The sequence below is a fragment of the Cyrtonyx montezumae genome, unplaced genomic scaffold (genome assembly GCF_038088225.1).
Source record: "Cyrtonyx montezumae isolate F1298 unplaced genomic scaffold, pur_monq_1.0 scaffold_44, whole genome shotgun sequence".
In the NCBI taxonomy this organism is placed as follows: Eukaryota; Metazoa; Chordata; class Aves; order Galliformes; family Odontophoridae; genus Cyrtonyx; species Cyrtonyx montezumae.
In genome coordinates this window covers 1-24,347 of record NW_027072050.1, presented here as the reverse complement: position 1 = coordinate 24,347, position 24,347 = coordinate 1, and the positions used below count along the sequence as shown (strand labels likewise).

At 63.9% G+C, this 24,347-nt stretch overlaps 3 protein-coding genes across 3 annotated transcripts; 1 reads left to right on the top strand and 2 right to left on the bottom strand.

Annotated features, from left to right (window-relative positions):
• Positions 1 to 515: 515 nt before the first annotated feature.
• Positions 516 to 12,164, top strand: LOC136055561 (scaffold attachment factor B2-like). Its single transcript, XM_065747360.1, has 20 exons — positions 516 to 728; positions 1,011 to 1,098; positions 1,573 to 1,637; positions 1,726 to 2,004; positions 3,085 to 3,147; positions 3,363 to 3,390; positions 4,291 to 4,789; positions 5,215 to 5,264; positions 5,555 to 5,655; positions 6,196 to 6,345; positions 6,442 to 6,542; positions 7,325 to 7,464; positions 7,782 to 7,870; positions 8,382 to 8,518; positions 9,863 to 10,153; positions 10,657 to 10,794; positions 11,049 to 11,088; positions 11,376 to 11,494; positions 11,759 to 11,868; positions 12,079 to 12,164. Exons 1-20 carry the CDS (start codon positions 540 to 542, stop codon positions 12,147 to 12,149), a joined length of 2,748 nt encoding a protein of 915 aa, XP_065603432.1. The 5' UTR covers positions 516 to 539; the 3' UTR covers positions 12,150 to 12,164.
• A 505-nt stretch (positions 12,165 to 12,669) lies between these two features.
• MPND (MPN domain containing) lies at positions 12,670 to 16,770 on the bottom strand. The gene is made up of 13 exons (XM_065747313.1): positions 16,739 to 16,770; positions 16,122 to 16,300; positions 15,304 to 15,516; positions 14,587 to 14,708; positions 14,069 to 14,119; positions 13,901 to 13,997; positions 13,755 to 13,827; positions 13,606 to 13,682; positions 13,372 to 13,540; positions 13,224 to 13,294; positions 13,067 to 13,156; positions 12,867 to 12,959; positions 12,670 to 12,769 (listed from the first exon to the last, which is right to left on the bottom strand). Exons 1-13 carry the CDS (start codon positions 16,743 to 16,745, stop codon positions 12,683 to 12,685), a joined length of 1,329 nt encoding a protein of 442 aa, XP_065603385.1. The 5' UTR covers positions 16,746 to 16,770; the 3' UTR covers positions 12,670 to 12,682.
• A 1,091-nt stretch (positions 16,771 to 17,861) lies between these two features.
• FSD1 (fibronectin type III and SPRY domain containing 1) lies at positions 17,862 to 23,378 on the bottom strand. The gene is made up of 13 exons (XM_065747409.1): positions 23,367 to 23,378; positions 22,993 to 23,088; positions 22,777 to 22,908; positions 22,577 to 22,678; positions 21,631 to 21,653; positions 21,416 to 21,537; positions 21,080 to 21,289; positions 20,618 to 20,716; positions 19,968 to 20,118; positions 19,789 to 19,868; positions 19,068 to 19,319; positions 18,106 to 18,194; positions 17,862 to 17,957 (listed from the first exon to the last, which is right to left on the bottom strand). The coding sequence occupies exons 1-13, from the start codon at positions 23,376 to 23,378 to the stop codon at positions 17,862 to 17,864; spliced, it is 1,464 nt and encodes a 487-aa protein (XP_065603481.1).
• Positions 23,379 to 24,347: the final 969 nt, after the last annotated feature.

Here is a 24,347-nt window from a genome sequence, read left to right as displayed (position 1 = left end):
TTACGGCGCGGTCCCGCAGCTAACCTTGCGATCACGGCACAAAATGGTGGGGGAGCGGAGACGCGCTGAGGGGAAGGGAGGGAGGGGAGAAGGAGAAAAAAAAAAAAAAAAGGGGGGGGGTTAAAAAAAAAAAACAACTAAAACCTCCTCCGCGCACGCTCAGCGAGAACGGCGACCAATGGCGGACGGACGGGGAAAGGCGGAGCGTCACGGACACGCCGAGCGGTGCCGAGCGCTCGTGGGGCGGCACGCGGGGCCCCGCGCACGCTCCCGAGCCCCGGGCTGCACTGCGCCTGCGCGGCGCCGCCTGAAGCGCTACTGCGCGTGCGCGGTGAGGGCCGGCGGCGTTACTGCGCGTGCGCGCTTCCGGAGCGGGCGGCGCCGGCTCTGCGCGTGCGCGTCGCCCCTCCGTCGGGGCTGCGGGTTCTGCGCGCGTGCGGGCTGCGCGCTCTCCCTCCTCGCAGCGCTTTCGCCTCCATTTTGTGTCGTCCCCGCGCCGCTGCTTTCGCCCCGCCGCTTTCAGCCGGAACGACGGCCCCATGGCGGAGAGTCACTCAGCGGCCGCGCAGGGCGAGCACGTCCCCCCGAGCGGCTGCGCCACGCCGAGCTCGGAGCCCGAAACGCGGCGGCTGAGCGAGCTGCGCGTCATCGACCTGCGGGCCGAGCTGAAGCGCCGCAGTTTGGACAGCGGGGGGAACAAGAGCGTCCTGAGCGAGCGGCTCCGGAAGGTGAGAGCGGCGCGGCCCCGGGGGGGGGGGGGGGGGCGCGATCCCTCTGCGCGTGCGCGGCGCTGTGAGGAAAATGGCGCCAAACTGCGCCGCGCCGCTGTGCTCGGCGCCGTGGGGTTGTGTTGTTGTGTCGTTGTGTCGTTGTGTCGTTGTGTCGCTGTGCGGCTGTGCAGTGTTCGTGCTGCTCCGCTGTCGCTTTGTGGAGCCGTTCTGCGGCGGGTAGAGCCCCGCAGCCCGGCCCTGTGCCCCTCCCCCCACCCCCGCGCTGTGCTCCCCCTTTAGGCCATCGAGGAGGAGGGCGGCAATCCCGACGAGATTCCGCTGATGTCGGACAGCGCTGTCAAGAGAACGCCGAAAAGAGGCAGCAAAGGTGGGGGGGGGGGGGGGGTTCTCCTCCTCTCCTCTGGGTTTTCTGATGGCTTTCATCCCAGAACCGGGATCTTATATTCCCCCCCTCAATTTGCCCTTCCTCGTGCTCGGTTAAACCCTGGCAGCACTGCCCAGCCCCTCACGTCCCGGTGCCCGCTGGCTTCGGGCACTGGCAGCTTCCCTTGGCTTTTTCCTCCCATTGTTTTTGTGGGGTTTTTTTTTTCCCTGAGCACCGCTGAGGAAAGGAACATTTGAGATAAATAAGTGCCATTTCTATCAGTCAGGTGTAAGGGCTGCGTGGTGGTGCTGCTCAAAACCTGTGTCAGACCGTACTCGGTGCACTTCTAGCATTAAAACAGCTCTGGGAAATGAGGAAAGAGTGGAAAACCAAGCGATCTGAACTCCCGTAGAGATGGAGATAGCTTGGCAGACATGCACTCATAACTTTTAGTATGCTAACAACTGATGTCGTTAGGACGTAGAGCGGATGAGGAGGGAGCTGAGGACAACGGCCTGGAAGAGGACTCTGGAGACGGACAGGTACACAGAGCTGTGCTGGAAAGGCACAGATAGCAGCGCTGCTCCGGAGCCGCGCGGGCTCTTACATGTACTTCTTTCCTTTTCGCAGGAGGACATGGAAGCCAGTTTGGATAACTTGCAAGATATCGACATGATGGATATTAGTGTGTTAGATGAAGCTGAAATAGACAATGGCAATGCTGTGGATTGCGGAGAGGATTACGGTGCTGATAATATTCTTGACTCGCTGTCGGATAGTAAAGAAAATGCTGAGGCAGAAGTGGAAGAACTTCCAGAGCAGCGTGCAGACTGTGCTGCGGGCGGCGTGGGGGCATCCCCTCCATGTTCAGAAAGTAGAGAAGAATCGGGAGGAATAGCAGTCCTGATGGTACGCGTGTCCGATGCGTGTGGAATCAGAGCCTTTCCGTGTTACGTTTGCCTGGTTCGTTTTGTTTCACTAATGCAGTAGTGGGGCAGTAGCTGAGGAGTAGCTGAAGCTCTTCTGGTTCCTCTTCATCACTGCTTTTATTCCTTTGCATACCCGGGGAAATCGCCGTCCTTGGTTTGTTTTTAAGTGCTTTGGTGGTTTTTGTACGCGCCGCACGTCGATGTACATCGTGTGTAGCCTGGGGAACAGTACTTCAGTCATGTTTGGAGCTGAGTGCATCCCCTGATCCCTCGGTTCTCGCTGTCGTACCTCCTCTACGTAGAGGGGGGTAGGGCTGCAGTCCTTGCGTGCTTTGCTCGCGCAGCGTGCATGTAACTCAGTATGCTCTGCCAAGGCCTGGCCTTGTAGGGACTTAAGCTCTGCCATTATTTTTAGGTTGGCTTTCCCGGTCTGTGCGCCTGTTGGCCCAGGTTCACAGCATTACTCGTTTGGGCTGGGGGATGGCTTTCATTTCATGTGTGCTCCTCCTGAAGCACACCACGAGGCGTTGGTGATTTGTGTGCCATCGGGGCTGAGCTGGGCAGCTGTCAGCCTGCTCTGCAAGCTTCCCGGGCGGGGACGTTTTCTCCCCTCCCAACGTTGAAGGTTACAGAAGTAAACTCGGCTCTGTCCTCCAGCATTCCCCCACCCCACGCAGTGTGAGCACCGAGGAAATGGGGTTTTTCAGTGAGGGGAGGAGCAGAGTCTGGGTGAACTCCTGCAGCCCTTTCTCAACACAAAGTTCTCTGCTCACTGAGACTTCGTTCTCCGTTCTCCATTTGCCATAAGGAGCAAAAGAAACGCTGCAGTAAGAGTGGGTGTTCTTAACAGAGCTTTGGGAGGCAGCCTGTATTTCAGAGGTGCTGAGGCCCTCAGCGCCGTGGCAGCCTCGCTCACTGCGTGACCTCAGTGCTTCTCTGGGCACGAGGGACTCCTGTGTCGTGTCGCTTGGCAGCGAGCGTCGCTTCCAGCCTTGGATTCCTCACCCGGTTTCACTTGCAGTGCCACGGTTTGACAGATAACGGTGTTCTCTGTCTGCAGGTGGAGGTTGAAGACGCTGGGAACGCTTTTGATGCCACTTCATCTGAATTAATAGAAATAAAGGTAAATTGCGGGCTGTTCTGCACGGATGAAATGCTGTAACGTGTGTCGGGCGGACCTCTAGAGGATGGAAACCTCAGAAAGCAGTGTCTTGCGATGAGTCTGTGGAGTGCTTTCAGAGCTGGGCTCCCGTGGCTGGGGAGCAGGCTGTGCTCCATGCTGGATTGCTTCTTGGCCTTCTGTTGAGTACTGACGTTTCTCTTCCCCCTTCCCCACAGGAAATTGAAGAGCTGCCTTTGGAGCCAGGTACTGTCTTTAAAAAAATTAAAACAAAAAGCAAAACAAAACAAAAAAAACCCACAAAATCCAGGGCTTTGAGACAGTTCAGTTCTACATTTAATCTTTTTTGTATCCCTGTTGACTTTTAAGTTCCTTACTGTAGTGTACGTTGTTATGATGGAGAATCCAGGTGATGCAGGGTCATAGAGATTGGAAACCCGGTCATATCACCAGATCTGTGGATGACACTGTTTGGAAACGTGTGCTTAACGTGCAGACAAAGTTCTGTAGAGCCCACGGAGTTAAAGAGCGAGCCTGAGCGCACACGGAGGTTCTGAGCCTAAAACAGATCTTGTGATATCACACTGTACTGTAGCTCTGTGGCAGACAGAGGCGTGCAGGGCACAGGAGGCTGTGGGGCAGAGCAGGACGCAGGGAGCGGACTTTGAAAGGAGGAATGGAGCGCTGCCACGGCCAGCCTACGGACCGTGTGTGTATTCTGGACTGCAAACACTCGTCCGCCATCAGAAGAAGCCGAACTTCACGTTGGACTGTGCTGAAAGAGCCACTGGAAACTGGAAGTTGAACTCTCAGTGCTTTGCTGCGCTCAGTTCTGCGTCTCAGACGGCGGAAGCGAACTCAAGAAACAGCGGAACGATTCCACGAAGAGGAGCGAGGATGGGCCAGGAGGTGTCTGTTAAGTCTGGGGGGGCCTTTTCCCTGTTAACGTGTGAGGGCTGATGCGGTGGTGTGTCAGAGTGCAGTGAGCGTAGTGCTGTAACTGTGTACACGAGGGCTTTCCAATCTCTGTGTAGCTTAGCCGTTCTCTTGGTGTTAGTGTGGCAGCCATGCCAGTTCCACGTTTGTGATTGCTGTATTTCCCTGGTGATTAAACCTTGTGCCATTCTATTCCTGTTAAATCCGTAGAAAATGAGAAAATACTCGACATTTTGGGGGAAACTTGTAAATCTGAGCTCCTTAACGAAGAAACCTCCGAAGCGGAGCAGCCCCATGCACAGGAAGCAAGTAACGTGGTGCCAGGCAAGAGGCTGGCAGAGGAAGAGGACGCTCTTGGTGCCGCTCAGTCGGAGGAAGATGCTTTAGATTTGGACAGCAAGTCGGCCCAAGCTATGGCAAGGAAGGAGGCAAAGCGTTTAGTGGTAGCAAAAGGGGAGAGAAGTGAACAGACACTAGAGGAAGAGAAGCTGGACTCTGACTCTGTAGGAGTAGAGAGCGTAAGCGATCAGAGTAGCAAGCGCTGCCAAGGCCTGGAAGCCTCTAGTGGGGAAACAGCGGAGAGAGGCGCAGGTCCCGAAGGCAAAGATAGCAAAGAAGATGGCAAGAAAGCAGAAGACAGAGCTAATGCAGAGGAATCCCCTGCTACTAAAGAGTCCTCAGCCAGTGAGGGCGGTGATCAGAAAAAGAGGTTTGTTTTTTCTCCGTTCTAGACCAGATGCTATCTTTTGTCACGGGTCGTTAAGTGATGCCAATAAGCTGTTTCCTTCAGTGGGCCGCCACGCCTGCTGAAACGGCCGCTGTTCCTAAGGAATGGCTTTTAGTTCTCCTTGTGCGCACTTGGTTTCGTTTCTAAGCACAGAGGCTTTGATCCCTTCCCTTCCTCAACCTTCAGCGGTTGTTTCCTTAAATTACTCCGATTTCTGTCTTCTGCCAAACAGAACTAATTGTCTTCTTAAGTATCCGAGTCCCATATTTGCAGTCACTCCTCCAAAAATTTGCAGTGGTACCTTTTATTTCTCGAGTAGTTTTTCCTGGTAGGTATTCAGTTCTCGTGTGCAGTCTGGCCGGGCTCCGTCCTACGCTTGGTTGAACGATGTGTTGTTTTGTCTTTAGCTCTGTTGAGGAGGACAGAGATACAAAGCAAGCTCCCAAAGACGAGAAAGGTATGGGTTGATTTTTTTTTTCCCTGTTGTAAAAGAATGTAAACTGAAAACAGCTTTTGTGCCAGCGCTTCGTGGCTCTCTCGGGAGTGATGGGTAGCTGGGAGCACTGTGTTGCTGGGTGCTCGCTGGGGCTCTTCGGGTGTGCAGTTCAGATGTGAATTGCTGAGCAGCGCTGCTTGTCTGCTGATTTTGAGTAGAGGAAATGGTTTGGAAGCAGCAGAGTTCTCGCAGTGCTGGGGCAGGAGGGGCTCCGTGTCCTCAGCTGGTCCTGCTTGGCTCTTTCCCTCCAGGCCGTGCAGGCGGTGGTTCTGGCAGGAATCTGTGGGTCAGCGGTCTCTCATCCTCCACGAGAGCGACGGACTTGAAGAATCTTTTCAGCAAGTATGGCAAGGTGCGTGGTGGCTGTGCAGCCTCGGGTAGTTGATTTCTTGGCGCGCTGAGCGCTCAGCTTTTCCTGTGCTCCGTTGAAAATGTGATCTGAAAGGAGCCGTGTGATGGCACAAAGGGAAGTCGTGGTTTTAGAGGATCCCTGTGCAGCTGCTCTGAAAGTAAGGCAGCTGTGGGTGTGAGTGCCCCACTCGTGGTGGGAGCTCAGTCCAAGAGCACCTCCCCTCCTCCTGCTGCTCCGGGTGTGCTGTTGGCGTCACCACGAGCTTGCCTCTGCACTCTCACCTGATCTGTGAGGAGAAACCAGCAGAGATGCCTTGTACGAAGGGACAGATGGGCGATGCTGTTTTCCTACATAAGTATCTCGGCGCTAGCGTCCTGCTCAGCACCGTACAGATGTCTCCTGAGTGTACTTTTTATGCGGCCCATTTTCCAAGGGCTGTGTCCCGCTGAAGTGAGGAGGCACTGCGGTCACCGGAGAGCAGAGCCGCTCACCTCCCGGAAGCGCAGGGATTGAGGCGACCTGCCTTTGTTTCCCCTCCAGGTGGTGGGAGCAAAAGTGGTGACGAACGCCCGCAGCCCCGGCGCGCGCTGCTACGGCTTCGTGACCATGTCCACGTCCGAGGAGGCCACCAAGTGCATCAGCCACCTGCACAGGACAGAGCTGCACGGCAAGATGATTTCTGTGGAAAAGGTCGGCGGTCGCTCTCGCGTGGCTGGAAGTTGGAGAGAAAGGTGGGGCCTTAGTGCCTGTGTTTTGTTCTTAAAACACCTCTTGCTGAAATTGTAGGCAAAAAATGAACCAGCTGGGAAAAAGCCTTCGGACAGAAAGGAAGGCGAAGCACGCAAGGAGAAAGACAGGCACCACTCTGCAGACTCCAGATCTGAGAAGTAAAGTGTTCCGTGTGTTCGCTTTGCAGGGCATCATTTCCTGTGCTTGGAGCCCACCCCTGGTCACAGCCATGTGACACAGGGGCAGAGTGCGGGCGGCCCCGCTTCGCTGCTGTACTGCGTCTGGAGTGGGAGTCGTACAGGGAAAAAACGGCCACGAGTGCATCTCCATTGGCCCTCTTAAAACAGGGAGAGCTTTAGGGTCCTGTAACAAAACGCGGCGGTTTTGTTTATATAGACCAATGTTTTCTTTGATCAAAGTATTGTCCTCTGATCCGATTCTCACCTGCTCTGCTCGGTGGTGGTCCCAGAGCTCCTCCCAGCTCAGCGGGTGTGTGCCTGAGCTGGCCTGCCTTCCCGCTGGTTGGTCTGAGCGATCAGTAAGCGGTGTTCCCACACTTCGTTTTCTGAGTGGTCTGCTCTTTTTGGACGGGGCACTCTGCTCCTCATAACGTAACCACAGACCCGGGACGGGAGCCACAGGCTGGTCTCCTGTCGGCCACACGAGTGTTTGTTAAAGCTCCTCTTCTGGAGGAGCTCAGCCTGCAGCGGGGGGAGCCCCTTCTCCCTGGGGAGCAGACCTGCAGCACTCGCCCTCCTGAGGGGGTCCGTAGCTGCCCGCTTGAGGCAGCCCTGGCGTGTTCAGGTGGGGCCTGGCGCGGTGCCGCTGCTCAGCAGCGTGGAAATGGGTTTGCAGTGCTTTTTTTGTTTGACTTGGTCAGCAGGAGTGGTTACTTCGTGCTGCTTGTCAGATGTGCTACTAAAGCAAAGTTTCCCTGTAGGTCTGTTGGTGTTAAAAAGGAGGAGAAGGCCGAAAAGAAAGACGATGCGAAGAAATCGGAAAGAGATTCCAAGGATGAGAGAGAGGGGAAAGAGGAGCAGAAGGCCGCGCCCTGCGACCGGCCCCGGGCCAGCAAATCAGGTGTGCTTACAGGTGTTGTCCTTGGAGCGTAGCAGAGCAGCGTGAGCAGCACTGGGAAGCTTGCACTTCAGCACTGGCACAAGTCTGCTCTGCAGACATAAAAACAAACGCAGTTTGCTTTCCCATAACCACTATCCCTGCCAGAAAGGGCTCCTCTGAAACGGGGCGGCGCCTGAGCTGCCGGGCTCCTGGATACCCTGCATAAGTCATCTAAGAGCCATGCTGAATGACTCCGTAACATCTGGATGGTCTGAAATCCTTGCGAGGTTTCTGAACAACTGGAGCATCATTAACTCCTGGGCACCTTTGCTTTCCAGCAAGTCGAGGAACTGAAAGGACGGTGGTAATGGATAAATCCAAAGGAGAACCCGTCATCAGCGTCAAGACGTCTGCTTCCAAAGAGAGGGTAAAGCACAGCTGCCTGAGCGTCGGTGGACGTGGCTGGGGGCAGCGTGGGCTGGGGGGGGAGGGGGGCAGCGTGGGCTGGGGGGGGAGGGCAGTGTGGGCTGGGGGCTGTGTGCCTGGCGAGCCGCTGTCCTGGGGCTCTGCACGAAGCAGAGCAGTGCTGGCTGTGCCCTGAGCTGAGTGCTGCTGCCCCGCTCTGTGCGTGGCTGTGGCTGAGGAAGCACGAGTGTAATCTGATGATGGTGTTGGGGTGATACATTCCGGGGCTGACCTTTGCAGTGGGGCATCGGGTGCCACCAGCACGAGGTCATGTGCCTCTAATACTTACGTGCACTTACTCCTGCTGGAAGCTCCAGCCCAGCCCTGGGCTCTTGCCCTTCTCCATGGGATTCCCGTGTTAGCTCAGGGGAGCTGCGGTGCTCGGCTCTGGGTCACCGTGAAGTGGGCACTCTGCTTTGCAGCTCACACTGCTCGGTGTTCAGCTAACGTCGTATTGCTTTGATTCAACTCAGAGCACCAAGAGCCAGGACCGCAAATCCGAGAGCAAAGAGAAGCAAGATATCTTATCATTTGATAAAATCAAAGAGCAGCGCGAGCGGGAGCGGCAGCGGCAGAGGGAGCGGGAGATCCGGGAAACGGAGCGGCGCCGGTGAGTTCTGATTCGGCTGAGGGGGCACTGCTGGGGGGGGGCACTGCTGGGGGGTCCCTGTGATGCTGAGCTGTTGCTCAAACTGATGTCATAGAATCATAGAAACACGAGGTTGGAAAGGACCTACGAGATCGTACAGCCCAACCATCCTCCTGCCACCATCCCTACCCGCTGAGCTGCTCCGTCATATCCCACTGCACCTCGTCCAGGTGCTCCTCGAGCAGCTCTAGGGATGATGACTGCACCCCTTCCCTGGGCAGAGCCGTTCCAGCGTCCGACCGCTCTTTCAGAGAAGTTTTTCCTCAGATCCAATCTAAATTTTCCCTGGTGCAGCTTGTGGCCATTGCCTCTCATGCTGTCATTAATTAGCTGGGAGAAGAGGCCGACCCCTCCTCACCACAGCCTCCCTTGAGGAAGCTGTAGGCTGTGATGAGCTCTCCCCTGAGCCTCCTCTTCTCCACCCAAACCATCCCAGCTCCCTCAGCCGCTCCTCACAGCCCTGTGCTCCAGACCCCTCCCCAGTTTTGTTGCCCTTCTCTGAACACGCTCCAGGGCCTCAATGTCCTTCTTGTAGTGAGGGGCCCAAAACTGAACACAGTACTCGAGGTGCGGCCGTACCAGAGCTGAGTACAGGGGGATGATCACCTCCCTGCTCCTGCTGGCTACACTATTTCTAATACAGGCCAGGATGCTGTTGGCCTTCTTGGCCACCTGGGCACACTGCCGGCTCATGTTGAGCCGAGCATCAACCAACACCCCCAGGTCCTTTTCCTCTCTCCATTCTTCAAGCCATTCTGCCCCAAGCCTATAGCATTGCATGGGGTTATTGTGGCCAAAGTGCAGGACCCGGCACTTGGTCTTATTGAACCTCATCCCATTTTGCTCAGCCCAGCTGTTCAGCCTATCCAGATCCCTCTGAAGGGCCTCCCTACCCTCAGGCAGTTTGACACATCCTCCCAACTCGGTGTCACCTGCAAACTGACAGGGTACGCTCGATCCCCTAATCCAGGTTGTCAGTAAAGACATTAAACAAGATGGGCCCCAGGACCAACCCCTGGGGTGGCAGTGCCGTGGGGGCCTTTGTTACCGAAGCCGGGCATCCCTGAGCTTCAGGTTCTGAGGCAGCCGTGGTGGGGACAGCTCTGCTCAGCCACAGCCAACGTCCATAGCAGTGCTCTCCCTGGGGGCTGTTAAAGCCCTCTGAATCCGTTCTTGGTCGGAGCTCTCCTACGGGAACTCGGCCCAGCGCGGAGCAGGGGCTGCTTCCCTCCCGCCGGAGCCCTGCTGGCTGTGGTGCGGAGGTGAGCAGACGGTGCTGGGCTGAGGTGTGTGCCCTTCCATCAGGGAGAGGGAGCGGCGGGAGCGCGAGCAGCGCCTGCAGGCCCTGCACGAGCGGGACGAGCGGCAGCGGCTGCAGAGGGAGCGCGAGCGCCTGGAGTTCCAGAGGCAGCGCCTGGACAGGGAGCGGATGGAGAGGGAGAGGCTGGAGAGGGAGCGCATGCACATCGAGCAGGAGAGGAGGAGGGAGCAGGAGCGCATCCAGCGCGAGAGGGAAGAGCTGCGGCGGCAGCACGAGCAGCTGCGCTACGAGCAGGAGCGGCGCTCGGCCATGCGGAGGCCGTACGACGACGGCAGGTAACGGCTCCGTGGGGCGGGGGGTGCTCCTGCAGAGCCCACCGACTGCTGGAGGTGCTGTGTGATTGCTCGGCTCCGTAGTGGAGGCTTTGGAAGAGTCATGGAGCGTTTCCTTGGGAGGAATCGCTGAGGATAGAAGTCCTGCACGGATTGCTTGTGCTGGAGGAGGGTCGGATTGGAAATGAAGCAGAATCTCTTTGTGCAGAGAGAGGGTGCTCGGGTGGGGCTGCCCGGGGTGGGGGCCCCGTCCCCGGGGGGCCGCGGCTCAGCGGTGGTCGAGCTGAGGTCTGCTCTGACTGTGGCGTGAAGCAGGATGGTGCCAGCACGCGCTCCTCCTGTGCTGCTGGCACCAGTCCCGAGGTCAATCACAAATCAGGGCAGTTAGGACGGTTGGGCCGAGCGCGGTGTGACGTGGGGCGGTGAGGGCGGTGTGACGTGGGGAGGTGAGGGCGGTGTGACGTGGGGCGGTGAGGGCGGTGCTCGAGGCGCGTTCTCACCGCCAGGAGGGACGAGCCGTACTGGCCGGAGCCGAAGCGTTTGGCGCTGGACGACCGATACCACTCCGACTTCGTTCGCCAGGAGCGCTTCCACGACTTCGACCACAGGGAGCGCGGCCGCTACCAGGAGCACGGCCTGGACAGGTGGGCAGCGGCTGTGGCACTGCAGTGCCCGTCGGTGACGCTGCCAGGTTCGCGTGTGCAGGGCTGGCCTTGGCACCGCCGCCCGCGTCGCTCGGTGCCGTGGCTCTCACTTTGGTCTCCGTGTGCGTGCCCACTGAAAGCGGAGCTCAGCATGCAGCAGCCCAACAGATGCTGCCGTTCTCAGCACCTTCCAAAGCTTCACACCAACCCCAGGGCTGCGGCCGTGTTTAACCGCAGCTCTTTTTCCCTTCCAGAAGAGATGGTTCAAGAGGAATACCAGAGCGCGACGGGCAGGTGGGTCACAGTCACAGCCACTTGTAGGCACACCCCAGCGCTGCCGCGCAGCGTTACGGGCCTGAAGTGGAAGTGCTGCCGGGGCTGAGGAGCTCGTGGCGCCGCTGTGGGGGGGCAGCGGGCAGCGTGCGGTGCTGGGCCGTGTGGGGCAGGAGGACCTCCTGCAGCTGCAGCGGAGCTTCTTCCTCTGAGGCGGATCCAACCCGACACTGACGCTGACCTCCGAGGAGGCGCGGTGCTGGGAAGGCGGGCAGGACGAGTCCTGAGCATCCCCCGTTCCCTTCCAGCATTACCCCGAGGAGCGGCACGGCCCCGAGCGCCACGCGCGGGACTCCCGCGATGCGTGGGGCGGATACGGCTCCGAGCGGAGGATGAACGAAGGCAGAGGGATCCCCCCGCAGACCCGGTTAGTGCCACGCTGCTGCTGCCCCGCGGCTTCAGGGCCACGGCTGCGGTGCGGGAGCTCCTGGCTCCCTCAGCACCTCCGTCACAGCGTGGGGGTCCGGGGCTGTGAGCGTCCTGCGGGGGTTTGTGGGGGGGGCTGAGCTGCCCGGGGTGGTTCCTGTGCGAGTCAGAGTCAGGCGGAGCAGCAGCCGGGCTCCTCTCACGCCTCCTGCGCTGCTGGACCCATAAGGGACGCGCCCAGAAGGCTTTGTTTTATTTCTTTAAGTGATGGCCGTGGCTGGGGAGATGATGGTCGGAGGTTAGAGGGGCACCAAGAGCGCTCATGGCAGGGAAATGTGGCTGGAGTGATGGGACGGGATCATGAGAGATGGCAAGGTACTCTTGCTGCTTAGCGGTGCGGCCGCGCTCTTCTATCGACGGCTCCCGGCGGGACTCAGAGCCCACGGAGCTCAGCAGCACTGCTGGGAGAGCGCAGAGGTGTGGGGCGGTGTGGGGCAGCGTGGGGCAGCTGGCCTTCCTGCCAGGAGCGCAGTGGCCTTGCTCCTCCCCACCTTTCCTATCCTTTCCCCTCTGTCCCCCCCTCAGGTGGTGATCGAGGCGCTCCCGCTCAGCCCGGGCCGGGCCACGCACCGCACCGGGGAGGGCCGCCAGGGTAAGGACGTGGGGCCGCGCAGGACTGCAGTCCAACCCACGCGGGGCCGTGGGGCGGGCTCCCGACGCTGCTCTCCTTCGCAGGCGTGGAGCTGCGGGCGCTCAGCAGAGCCACGCGGGGCACAGCGCGGCGATCCCGGGGGGGGGGGGGCAGGAGCGGCCCGGCAGAGCGGGCGCGCCCCACTTCGCCCGCCGCTACTGAGCGCGGCCCCACAAATAGATCTATTTTTAATACAAAGCGACGCTGTGCTGCACTCACTGAGCGCGGGCTGAGCACCGGGGGGGACGGGGCACGGGGGGGACGGGGCACGGGGGGGCCACGCGGCTCCTGTCCTCCGTGGGCTCCGAGTAACGCAGCGCTGAGCGCGGCTCAGACACACACACACACACACACACACACACACCCCCGAGTGTGGGGCACGGCGCTGCCATGTCCCGTTTATTTCCCTTTGCTTTGTTATCACTGTGAAAGCGTTGGGACCGCCCCCCCCCCCACAGCTGCTGCCGGGGTCCGCAGTGCCCCCCAGCACTGCCCCGCTCAGCCGCTGTGCCGCAGCAGGCCGTAGATCTGCTCCAGGATGTGGGCGAAGCTCTGCTCCTTGGGGCTGCGGGAGGCCAGGGAGCCCTGCGGGAGGGGCGTGGGGCTCAGCTCCGCCCCACGGAGCAATAAAATCCACCGGGGGTTGCTGGGTGCGATGGGGGGGCTGAGCTGTGCCCCCCACCTTCAGCTTGTCCAGGTACGTGCGGTCCGGGCTCCACAGCTCCTGGAACTTCACCAGGTCCGGGGCGCCTCTGTAGAACTCCACCAGCAGCGTCTGGGGGGGGGGGGGGCTGCGCTGGGGGGGGCGCTCCTGCCCCGCCCCCCCACGGCCGACCCCCTCCGGGCGGCAGTGACGTGGGGGGGGCCGTGCCCCACGCTCACCATCTCCTGCAGCACGTCGTTGGTGAGGAAGCCGTCCTGGATGTAAACCACCTCCACGTCCATGGGGATGCCGTAATCGTTGGGCCGTTGCTGGAGCAGAGGGGGCACCCATCAGCACCGCCCCCCGGGGGGGGAGGGGGGGACAGGGACCGCTCACCTCCGGCGGTGGCATCACCCAGAAGGGCGCGATCTTGGACTCCACGCCGGGGTTACCGTGATAGTACGGCCCTGCGAGGACAGGAGGGGCTGTGGGGGGGGGGGGGGGGCGGCCCTGTGCCCCCCGGGGGGGTCGGGGGGGTGGTTACCGCAGATGAGGGCCAGGCAGGGCTGGAAGCCGTTGCCGCTGCCCTGCAGCTTGAGCTGGTAATCCATCTGCGCGTCGATGTCGTGCAGGGACGGCAGCGCGGGGCCGAAGGGATGGCTGTGGTACCAGCCCACCAGGGACAGCCCACGCAGGAACAGGCTGTGACAGATCTGCGGGCACTGTGAGACCACCGGGGGGGGCACGGGGCGGGGGGAGGGGGGCAGGGGGGCATCACCTCCTCCTCCACCGCGCCCGCAGCCTCAGCGTCGCCCAGGCGGCTCCGGCACGGGAACGCGCGCAGCACCGTCAGCACTGCGGGGACGTGGGGCTGGGGGGGCTCTGCCGGGGGCTGCGGGACCACCCCCCCTTCCCCCCACTGCCTACGCTGCGTGTCGGTGTCCCAGCGGCCCCCCAGGTACCCCACCACCTCACTGCGCGTCAGGTGGCTGTGGAAATCCTACAGGGAAAGGCAGAGTGTGCAGAGGGGGTCCCGACAGAGACCCCCGGGGCGCCGCGGGGGGGGCACGCACCAGCAGCAGCAGCACATTGCTGGACACGGCCACGTGGAAGGGCTGGAACTTGTGCACGGCCGCGAACGGCGTCACCTCCACCAGCGTCCGTGGGCTCCTGCAACACCGCCCCACTGCCACGGCCCTGCACCCCCACGGGCGGACGTGGGGCAGTGGGGTCACCCCTACCTGGCGGCATCGCGCGTACCCAGAGCGCAGTAACGGACGGGCGCGCGGGCTCTGCTTTCCAGAATCTTCCCCGGGGGGGGCAGCTCTGCTCAGAAGTGCACAGCACCCCATGACCTCCCCCAGAACCCCCCCACCCCATTACCCCCCCATCTCTATTACACCCACCCTACCACCATTCCCCCTCTCACCCCATTCCCCCCCCATTACCCACCCTATCCCTTCCCCCCCCTCACCCCATTCCCCCGCCCTATCCCATCCCCCAGCCCCATTGCTGCCACTGTCCCCGCACCCCGTGGTGTCCCCACACCCCGTGGTGTCCCCACACCCCATGGTGTCCCCGCACCCCGTGGTGTCCCCGCACCCCGTGGTGTCCCCGCACCCCGTGGTGGCCCCACACCCCATGGTGTCCCCACACCTCGTGGTGTCCCCGCACCCCGTGGTGTCCCCGCACCCCGTGGTGGCCCCACACCCCATGGTGTCCCCACACCCCGTGGTGTCCCCGCACTCTGCTCGGTCACGCTGTGTCCCGCTGTTTCCTGCTCCTCCCGTCCGTGGGCTCCGCTGGGGGGGCCCCGCTGTCCCCCCTCCCCTCCTCCTCCTCCTCGGGCAGCTCTTCCTCCTCGCCCTCGCTGGGCAGCGCCTGAGGGCACCGCCATGGGGTGAGGGCTGCGCCCACCCCATGTCCCCACCCCATGGGAACATTGGGGGGGAACCCCATAAAGGACCTCATCGGGGTCGCCCTGAGACCCAATGTCACCTCCATGGGGACATCCATAGAGACCTCAGGGACCTCCGCAGGGACACCGCAAAGTCCCTCCTTGGGGACACCCGTGGGAACCCCACCTCATTGGGGTCACCCCAAGACCCCACATCACCACCTTGGGGCCACCCATGGGACCTGAGGCACCTCTACGGGGACACCCATAGGTGCCATAGGGACACCCCAAAGTCCCTCCTTGGGGACACCCGCGGGAACCCCACCCCACTGGGGTCACCCCAAGGCCCTACGTCATCCTCTTGGGGACCCCCGTGGGGTCTTGAAGCACCTCCTTGGGGACACCCGTGGGGACCCCATAAAGGACCTCACCGGGGTCACCCCGACTCCCCACGCCACCTCCACGGGGACACCCATATCCACCACAGGAACCCCCCAAACTCCTCTGGGGCACCACGAGGACCCCCCAAGGGACCGGAAGCGCCTCCCCCCGCTCCCGCCGTCGTGACCCCGCACGCACCCGCCGCGCGCGCTCCCGCAGCCATAGAGTTTTGAGGCGGTCGAGGCGCTGCCCCCTGTAGCGCACGGACGCCCACCCGCAGCCCGACTTCCGGCCCGGCTGCACCGAGCGCTTGCACTGCGCCGCCCACGCGCTGGGGGACCGGAAGCGCTGCCCCGAGCCCGACCACGTGATCGCCCCGTCCGCACAGAGGTCCCCCACGAACTTCTTCCCCTGCGGGGGGGGTGGGGGGGGGAGGGGGGGGAGGGCTCGGAACGGCGGAGCCGATGCTGCGGCCCCACTGTCCCCACCCGTGTCCCACAGATGTCCCCATCCACATCCCATCGCTGCCCCATAGACATCCCATCGCTGCCCCATAGACATCCCATCGCTGCCCCATAGACATCCCATCGCTGCCCCATCCACATCCCATCGCTGCCCATAGACATCCCATCGCTGCCCCATAGACATCCCATCGCTGCCCCATAGACATCCCATCGCTGCCCCATCCACATCCCATCGCTGCCCCATAGACATCCCATCGCTGCCCCATAGACATCCCATCGCTGCCCCATCCACATCCCATCGCTGCCCCATAGACATCCCATCGCTGCCCCATAGACATCCCATCGCTGCCCCATAGACATCCATCGCTGCCCCATCCACATCCCATAAACGCCCCACCCGTGTCCCACAGGTAACACCATCCTTGCCTCACGAACGTCCCCATCCACATCCCATAAACGCCCCCACATGTCCACGCGCGTCCCATAAACGCCCCATGAATGCCCCACAGATGTCCCGCCCCTCCCCCACGCCCCCCCACGCCCCCCACGCACCAGGTAATATATGGCGAGCACTCCGTGTCCCGGCTGTAGGACCCCATCGCGGAGCAGCGCGCGCAGAGTGACGCCCCTCCCCCGCGCCGCCCCCCCCGCGCTGCCCGGCTCTTCCTCCTCCTCCTCCTCCTCCTCCTCCTCCACGCACTCATCCCCACTCGGGGACGCGGCCCCCGCCGCTGTGGGGCGGTGAGAACGGCGCCCGCGTCACCCCCACCCCGAGTGGGGCGGCCCCATAAACCCCACCCCCCCCCCCCCAAACCCGGCAGAGGGGGGGGGATATGGGGGTACGGGGATATGGGGGCGGGGATGCAGACAAAAGGATATGGGGCCGTGGGGGTACAGGGATGCGGGGGGGCGGGGTCCGGGGGTGTGGGGCGCGGGGACACAGAGATGTGGGGGTGTGGGGTGGGGCCGTGGGGTTATGGGGTGATGAGGATAAGGGGATGTGGGGCTGGAGGGGGGCGGGGTCCGGGGGGTGGGGCGTGGGGATGCGCGGACAAAAGGAAATGGGGCCGTGGGGGTCCGGGGCCGTGGGGCGATGATATGGGGCGCGGTGCCCCCGCGCAGGGGTGGGTCCCCCCGCCCCACTCCCGCCCCGGTGCCTTTACCCGTACCTGCCATGCTCCCACGCCGTGCCCCCCCCGCCCCACCCGCGTCGTTCCCACGTGACTGCGCGGCCCCGCGCGCTCCGCCCCCGATCGTGCGGTGCTGGGGGGGGGGGGGGTGGTTCTCGCGTGGCCCCCCGCAATCTGTGGTGGGCGGGGCTGCGTGGGGAGGGGCCGAGAACAGCAGGTGGAGGGGGAGTGGTCACGGGTGGGTTCACGTGGGATGAGAGCGGTGGGGGGGGGTCCGCGGGTGGGGCCGGAAGGACGGGCGTCCCGGGGTGGGCGTCCCGGGGGTGGGGGTTGGGACCGCGGTCCCGGGGTTGGGGGGGCACGGATCGGGGTGATATCACGTGACTCGGGGCGGCACCGCGGCACCCATGGGTGCCCCCCCCCCCCCCACAGCCGATGCGTCACGTGGGGATCGAGCGGCCCCGGGTGGGGGGGCTCTGTGGGGCGGGGTCTCTTTGAGCGCTGTGGGGCGCAGATGGGTGCGACCCCACGGACACTGTGCCCCTATGGGGTGGGATCCATGGGGTGGGATCCACGCTCCGAATCACGATCCCCCCCCCCGCAGTGGTGGGGTTGGGAACGCTGTGGGGTGGGGCAGCCCCACAGATGGGACCGGGGGGGGGGGGGGGGGGTCGGCCCCCAAAGGATGGGGCTGTGAATGGGGGGGGTCTGTGGGGCGGAACGGCGAAGATTTATGGGATCGGGATCAGAGCTGCGGGGGGGGCGGGGGGGATGTGGTGTTTATTGGGGGGGGGGGGGGGGGGGGGTCCTTTGGTCCTTACAAATAAATCCGCCCCTCCCCCCCCCGCACATCCCCGCACTCCGCCGCGCTCCGCTGTCCCTCTTTATTAAGGCCGGAAGCTGCTGGCTGCGGGGGGGGGGGCGTGGGGGCAGTGAGCCCCGCCCCGTGCCCGCGCGTGGGGGGACACGTGACATGGGGGGGGGAGCGGCGCGTGGTGGGGGAGGAAACTGGGGGGGGGAGGGGAGGGGAGGGGACAGACCGTCACATCTGCACACACCCCCCCTCCGTCACATGGGGCCGCCCCCCCCCCCCCCGCCCCATAGCGAGGACAGTGTAAGCGGGGGGGGGGCGCTCCGTGGGGCGGGGGTCCCCGCGGGGGGGTCACGGTGCACTGCCGGCGCTGCCGCGCTTCTGGAGGCATTTAACGGCGCTGGGAACCTGCAGCCCCGAGGACACCTGGAAACTGCCGCACCACACCTGGGGGGCACAGCGCGGCGATGGGAGCCCCCGCCCCACCGAGCCCCCCACCGCCCCACCGAGCCCCCCCGCCCCACCGAGCCCCCCCCGCCCCACCGAGCCCCCCGCCCCACCGAGCCCCCCCCCGCCCCACCGAGCCCCCCCTTACCATGAAGGCGGGCAGCACGGGCTGCGTGAACCGCGCCCTGAAGGTGTGCAGCAGCTGCTTGGAGTGCGCGTTGTAGAACGACAGCAGGCCTGTGGGGCACGGGGACGTGTGGGGCACGGGGACGTGTGGGGCACGGGGACGTGTGGGGCAAAAAGGCACATGTGGGGCGCGTGGAGCATACATAGGGACACATGGGGCGCATGTGGGGCACACAGGCATGTGTGGGGCACAGGCACATGTATGGGCACACATAGGGGCCCACGTGGGGCATATGTGGGGCACAGAGGCACACATGTGGGGCACGCAAGAAACACATCCACACACATGTACAGCCCACACAATGACACCCACGGGGCACCAAACCCCCCACCCCATAACCTCCCCCACCCCTAACCCCCCCACTCCATAACACTCCCCCATAACCACCCCCCATAACCCAACACCCCTAACCCCCACACCCCCTAGCCCCCCCCACCCCCTAACCCTCCCTCTCCATAACCCCCACCCCATAACCCCCTCCACCCCATAACCCTCCCTCTCCATAACCCCCACCCCCTAACCCCCCCCGTAACCCCCCTAACCCCCCTCCCCATAACCCCCCAACCCTCCACCCCTAACCCCTCACCCCATAACCCCCCACCCCCTAACCCCCCCACTCCATAACACTCCCCTATAACCACCCCCCATAACCCCAACACCCCTAACCCCCACACCCCCTAACCCCCCCCACCCCCTAACCCTCCCTCTCCATAACCCCCACCCCCTAACCCACCCCCATAACCCCTCTAATCCCCCACCCCATAACCCCCCAACCCTCCACCCCCTAACCCCTCACCCCATAACCCCCACACCCCCTAACCCTCCCTCTCCATAACCCCCACCCCATAACCCCCTCCACCCCCTAACCCTCCCTCTCCATAACCCCCCCCCCCCATAACCCCGTGCCCCACAGCGGGCCCCACCCTCGTGGAAGTTGCAGTAGACGCCGATGCGCTCCGGCGCGGGCACGTCGAGCGCCTTGGCCTTGTTGTTGTGCTTGGCGCTGAAGCTGAGCTGCAGCCAATTGTTGAGGTGCACGCACCACGACGCCGCCGTCCGCCCCAACTGCTCGAAGCGGCCCAGGCTGCGGTACGCCACGCCCACCCCGAACGCTTTGCTGTCCGGATCGTAGCGCACCTCCCAGTAGTGCTCATCGCCGTCGATGCACGTGTCCCCTGCGGAGCCCCAGAGCCCGGCCCCATAACCTCGGCCCCATAACTTCCACCCCATAACCTCCACGCCATAACCTCCACCCATAACCTCGGCCCCTTAACCTCCGCCCCATAACCTCCGCCCCATAGCCCCGGCCCCATAGCCCCAGCCCCTTAACCTCCACCCCATAACCTCGACCCCATAACTTCCACCCCATAGCCCCGGCCCCTTAAGCTCCACCCCATAACCCCGGCCCCTTAACCTCCACCCTATAACCTCAGCCCCATAACCTCCGCCCTATAACGTCCACCCCATAACCTCGGCCCATAACTTCCAGCCCATAGCCCTGGCCCCATAACCTCAGCCCCGTAACCTCCACCCCATAACCTCCACCACGTAACTTCTACCCCATAACCTCAGCTCCCTAATTCCTGTCCCGCAACCTCCACCCCATAACCTCTGCCCCATAACCTCCGGCCCCGCAGTTCTCACCCAGGACGGTGTAGGATTCGGCTGTGAAGCGGTCTCTGCCCGCACGGCCCAGAGGTGTCCGCTTGGGAGACGGCACGGCCCTATGGGGCGGAGGGACAGATGGGGTGGGCAGTGCTGCGGGGCAGCTATGGGGTGGGTGTGGGGTTTATGTGGGGCAGCTGTGGGGCGCGCGGCGTTACCTGGCGGGGGAGTTGGCCGGCGACGCGGTGCGCCCCTTCCCGTCCTTTTTGACGTCCGTCACTTTGCCCCCGGTGCCGTCCCACTCCGCGCTGAAGTCGTCCACGCGCAGGTTCTGATGGCACGTGCTGGCGTCCAACCGGAACATGAACGCTGCCCCACAGCCGCCGTCAGCGCCGAGCCGCACTGCCCCACACCGCCCCACAGCACCGCCCCCCACACCATCTCAGAGCACTGCCCCACACCGCCCCACAGCACCGCCCCCCACACCATCTCAGAGCACTGCCCCACACCGCCACACAGCACCGCTCCACAGCACTGCCCCACACCGCCCCACACACCACCTCACAGCACTGCCCCATACTGCCCCACAGCACCACCCCACAACACTGCCCCACACCGCCGCCCCACACTGCCCCACACCACCGCCCACAGCACCGCTCCACAGCACTGCCCCACACACCGCCTCACAGCACTGCCTCACAGCACTGCCGCACAGCACTGCCCCACACTGCCCTACAGCACCGCTCTGCAGCACTGCCCCACACCACCCCACACCTGCCCCACAGCACTGCTCCACAGCACTGCCCCACACTGCCCCACACCTGCCCCACAGCACCACCCCACAGCACCGCCCCACACACCGCCCCACCTCGCGTCTCCAGTGTGATGGGCTCCGAGAACTCCCCGGCCACGGCTTTGTTGCACGCGCGCACGCGGAAATTCATGAACTTCATATCGAACTTCAGCCCTACGGACACCGCTCCGTCACAGACTGCGGCGGACCCACGGCCCCACAGCGCCCCACAGCCCCACAGCGCCCCACAGCTCCATTGCTACAAGGCCCCACTGCCCTATTACCCCACAGCCCCACAGTTCTACGTGCCCAGTGCCCCATGGCCAAACAGCCCCACAGCCCCACGGCCCACTGCCCTATTACCCCACAACCCCATGGTCTCACAGCCCACAGTGCCACGGCCCCATCGCCCCACAACCCCACAGTGCCCCATAGCCCCATGGCCCTATAGTCCCACTGCCACACAGCCCCCATGTTCCACGTCCCCAAAGCCACACAGCCCCACATCCCCTCTGCCCCACAGCCCCTCTGCCCCACCGGTCAGGGTGTACTCGGTGCCGCGGATGCCCTCCACCACCATCCAGGGCTGCTCCTCTCTGGCGCGGGGCGGTCCGTCGCAGTTGGTCCTGCGGTACTCGAGGTCGTAGTGATCGATTTTGCTGTGGCTGTCGGGGACCCTCCACTGCAGCAGCACGCAGTTATCGGCCACGAGGGACCGCCCCACGTCGATCTCGGGGGTACCCGGCACTGCGGGAGGGGGCACGTCACGGCCCCCAGACCCACAAGTGCGCCCCATAAGTGCACCCCAGACCCACAGGTGCTCCCCATAAGTGCACCCCCCAGACCCACAGGTGCGCCCCACACGCGGCGCACCGGGCAGGAAGGCGATGCTCTGCAGCACGCGGCGCTCCTGCGCGAAGTCCACCATCAGGTGGCTCATGGCGTCGCTCACTTTGGCCTTCAGCGACAGCCGGAACGCGGCGGCCATGGTCACACTGCGGGGACAGCGGCGTCACCGCGGGGCGGGGGGTTGTGGGGGGGGATCTATGGGGCGCTGTGGGGCAGTGGGGGCACCGGGGGGACCGTACCTATCCTTGATCTGTTTGGCGGCCTGGACAGCGCGGAAAGAGGAGAGCGGTGAGAGCGGCGGCAGCGGAGAGATGCAGTGTGAGACCGCGGCTGCCCCATAGCGTCCCCACAGCCCCACTGCCGCCCCATAGCATCCCCACTGCTGCCCCATAGCGTCCACACAGCCCCACTGCCGCCCCATAGCATCCCCACTGCTGCCCCATAGCGTCCACACAGCCCCACTGCCGCCCCCATAGCGTCCCCACAGCCCCACTGCCGCACCATAGCATCCCCACTGCTGCCCCATAGCGTCCCCACAGCCCCGCTGCTGACCCATAGCATCCCCACTGCTGCCCCATAGCGTCCCCACAGCCCCACTGCCGCGCCATAGCATCCCCACTGCTGCCACATAGTGTCCCCACAGCCCAACTGCTGCCCCACAGCCCCACTGCTGCCCCATAGCGTCCCCACAGCCCCACTGCTGCCCCATAGCGATCCCACAGCCCCACTACTGCCCCATAGCGTCCCCACAGCCCCACTGCCGCCCCATAGCATCCCCACAGCCCCACTGCCCCACAGCATCCCTGCCCTGCAGCATACCCATCTGCCCCAGTGCCCCACAGCGTCTCTGCAACCCCACAGCACCCCTCCTGCCCCACAGCGTGCCCATCTGCCCCACAGCAGTACCCACACCCCGCAGCACCGCATGCCACGCAGCACAGCACCCCCACATCTGCGCCCCACGGCGCTTCCGCCCTTCACCCCACATCCCGGCCACCGCCCCCCAACAAAACCCCACTGCCCCATAGAGCAGCGAAGAGCGCAGCACAGAGAGAGCGGCACAGAGCGGTGTGGGGGGGGGGGGGCGGCACAGAGCGACACAGAAACGGGGGCTGACCGATATGGGGCGGGGGGGGGGGGGGGGGGTGTGACGGGGGGTCGGGGGGCGATGTGGGGAGGGGGCACCTGTGGGAAGTCGCGGCTGTCCGCCGCCGCCATGGTGTGGTTGGCCGCCTCCAGCAGCTCCTCGGAGCTCTCGAGCGCTTTGGTGCACGCGGACAACTGCGCCTAAAGAGGGGGGGGGGACGCGTGTTGGGGGGTGGGGGGATTTTAGGGGTGGGGGGATTTTAGGGAGGGGGATGGGGGGCGGGGGGGGAGGGGTCCACCTGCAGCTCGTAGGTGCGGCTGGCGCGCTCCTGCTTGATCTGCAGCAGCATGGCGTCCTTCAGCGCGTCCAGCACCGCGTACAGAGAGCGGAACTCCTCCTCCAGATCGCGCTGCACCCGGGACGAGTTCTCCTAATAGGGGGGGGGGGAATTAAGGGGGAGGGGGCGCAGCGCGACGACCCCCCCCCAAAATAAATCCTAACCCCCCCCCCCAACCTCCACGTTGTGCAGCATCTGCCGCAGCGCGTCGATGAAGTTCTGGATCTCCTCATTCTTCACTGCCAAAGTGGTGATGATTTTCCGGAGCGATTCCTGGGGGGGAGGGGGGTCAGCGCCCACCTGCAGACCCCCACCCCCCACCCCACAGACCCCCCACCCCCAGCTCAGCCCCACACGGCAGGGCAAACGGAGTTGGGGGGGAGGGGGGGGTTGGGGGGGGGGGGCAGAGCTCCGGGCAGCGCCCTCGGGGCGCTGCCCGGAGCCCTGCCCCCCCCCCCCAACCCCCCCCTCCCCCCCCCCTCCATCCCCCTCCCCATCCCCCCACACCCCCTCCCCACCCGCCCCCCTCCCCATCCCCACACCCGCCCCACCTGCTCGGCCATACCGCTACCAACAAAAGGGAGCGGCCCCCCCCCCCCCCCCTAAAACCCAAAGCGCGGGAATGGCGGGAAGCGTAGTCCGACCGCGGGCCGCGACCAATGAGGGGAAGGAGGAGGCGGGGCTTGGTGGGATGCGACCAATGAGGGGGAGGAAGGGGTGGGGCTTGCTGGGAAGTGCCGGGCGGGCGCGGGGCGCGCTGGGAAATGTAGTTCTGGCCGAACCGGAGCGCCCCATAGGAATGGGGCGGGGTGGGACCCACGGACGGATCGGGTCCCGTGGGCGCAGTGGGATATGGGGCGGGGTCTGCATCCGGTCCCAAACCGAAGCCTGGACCCGATTCCCAACCCCACCCCCACCCCCAATCCCCCAGCCCCATTTGTGCCCCTCCCCCCCCCCCCCACGTGACACGGAACACTCCACCACGACGCGGTGTGGGGGGGAGGGTCAGACCCACAGCGGACCCACACAATGAGCTCCAACGCGCCCCATTGATTTACATCCACCCCCATTTATTCATTGCCCCACGGACACGGCCGCCCCACTGCCCCCCCACAAGGACCCCACACCGCTGTGGGGCGCAGTGGGGCGGGGGCAGCTCCTCCTCAGTCACTGTCGCTGTCCGTGTACGCCCCCAACAAAGAGAGGGAGGACCCAGAGCTGGGGGCGGGGCCTGGGGGGGGAGGGCATCGTCACACAGAGCACCACCGACCCCACCTCCCTTCCCCCTCCCCTCCCCTTTCCCTCCCCCTCCCCTTCCTCTTCCCCTCCCCTCCCTTCCTCTTCCCTCCACCTCCTCTTCCCCTCCCCTCCCCTTCCTCTTCCCCTCCCCCTCCTCTTCCTCTTTCCCCTCCCCCTTCCCTTCCTCTTCCCCTCCCCCTTCCCTTCCTCTTCCCCTCCCCCTCCTCTCCCCCTTCCCCTCCCCCTCCTCTCCCCTTCCCCTCCCCTTCCCCCTCCACTTCCCCTCCCCTTCC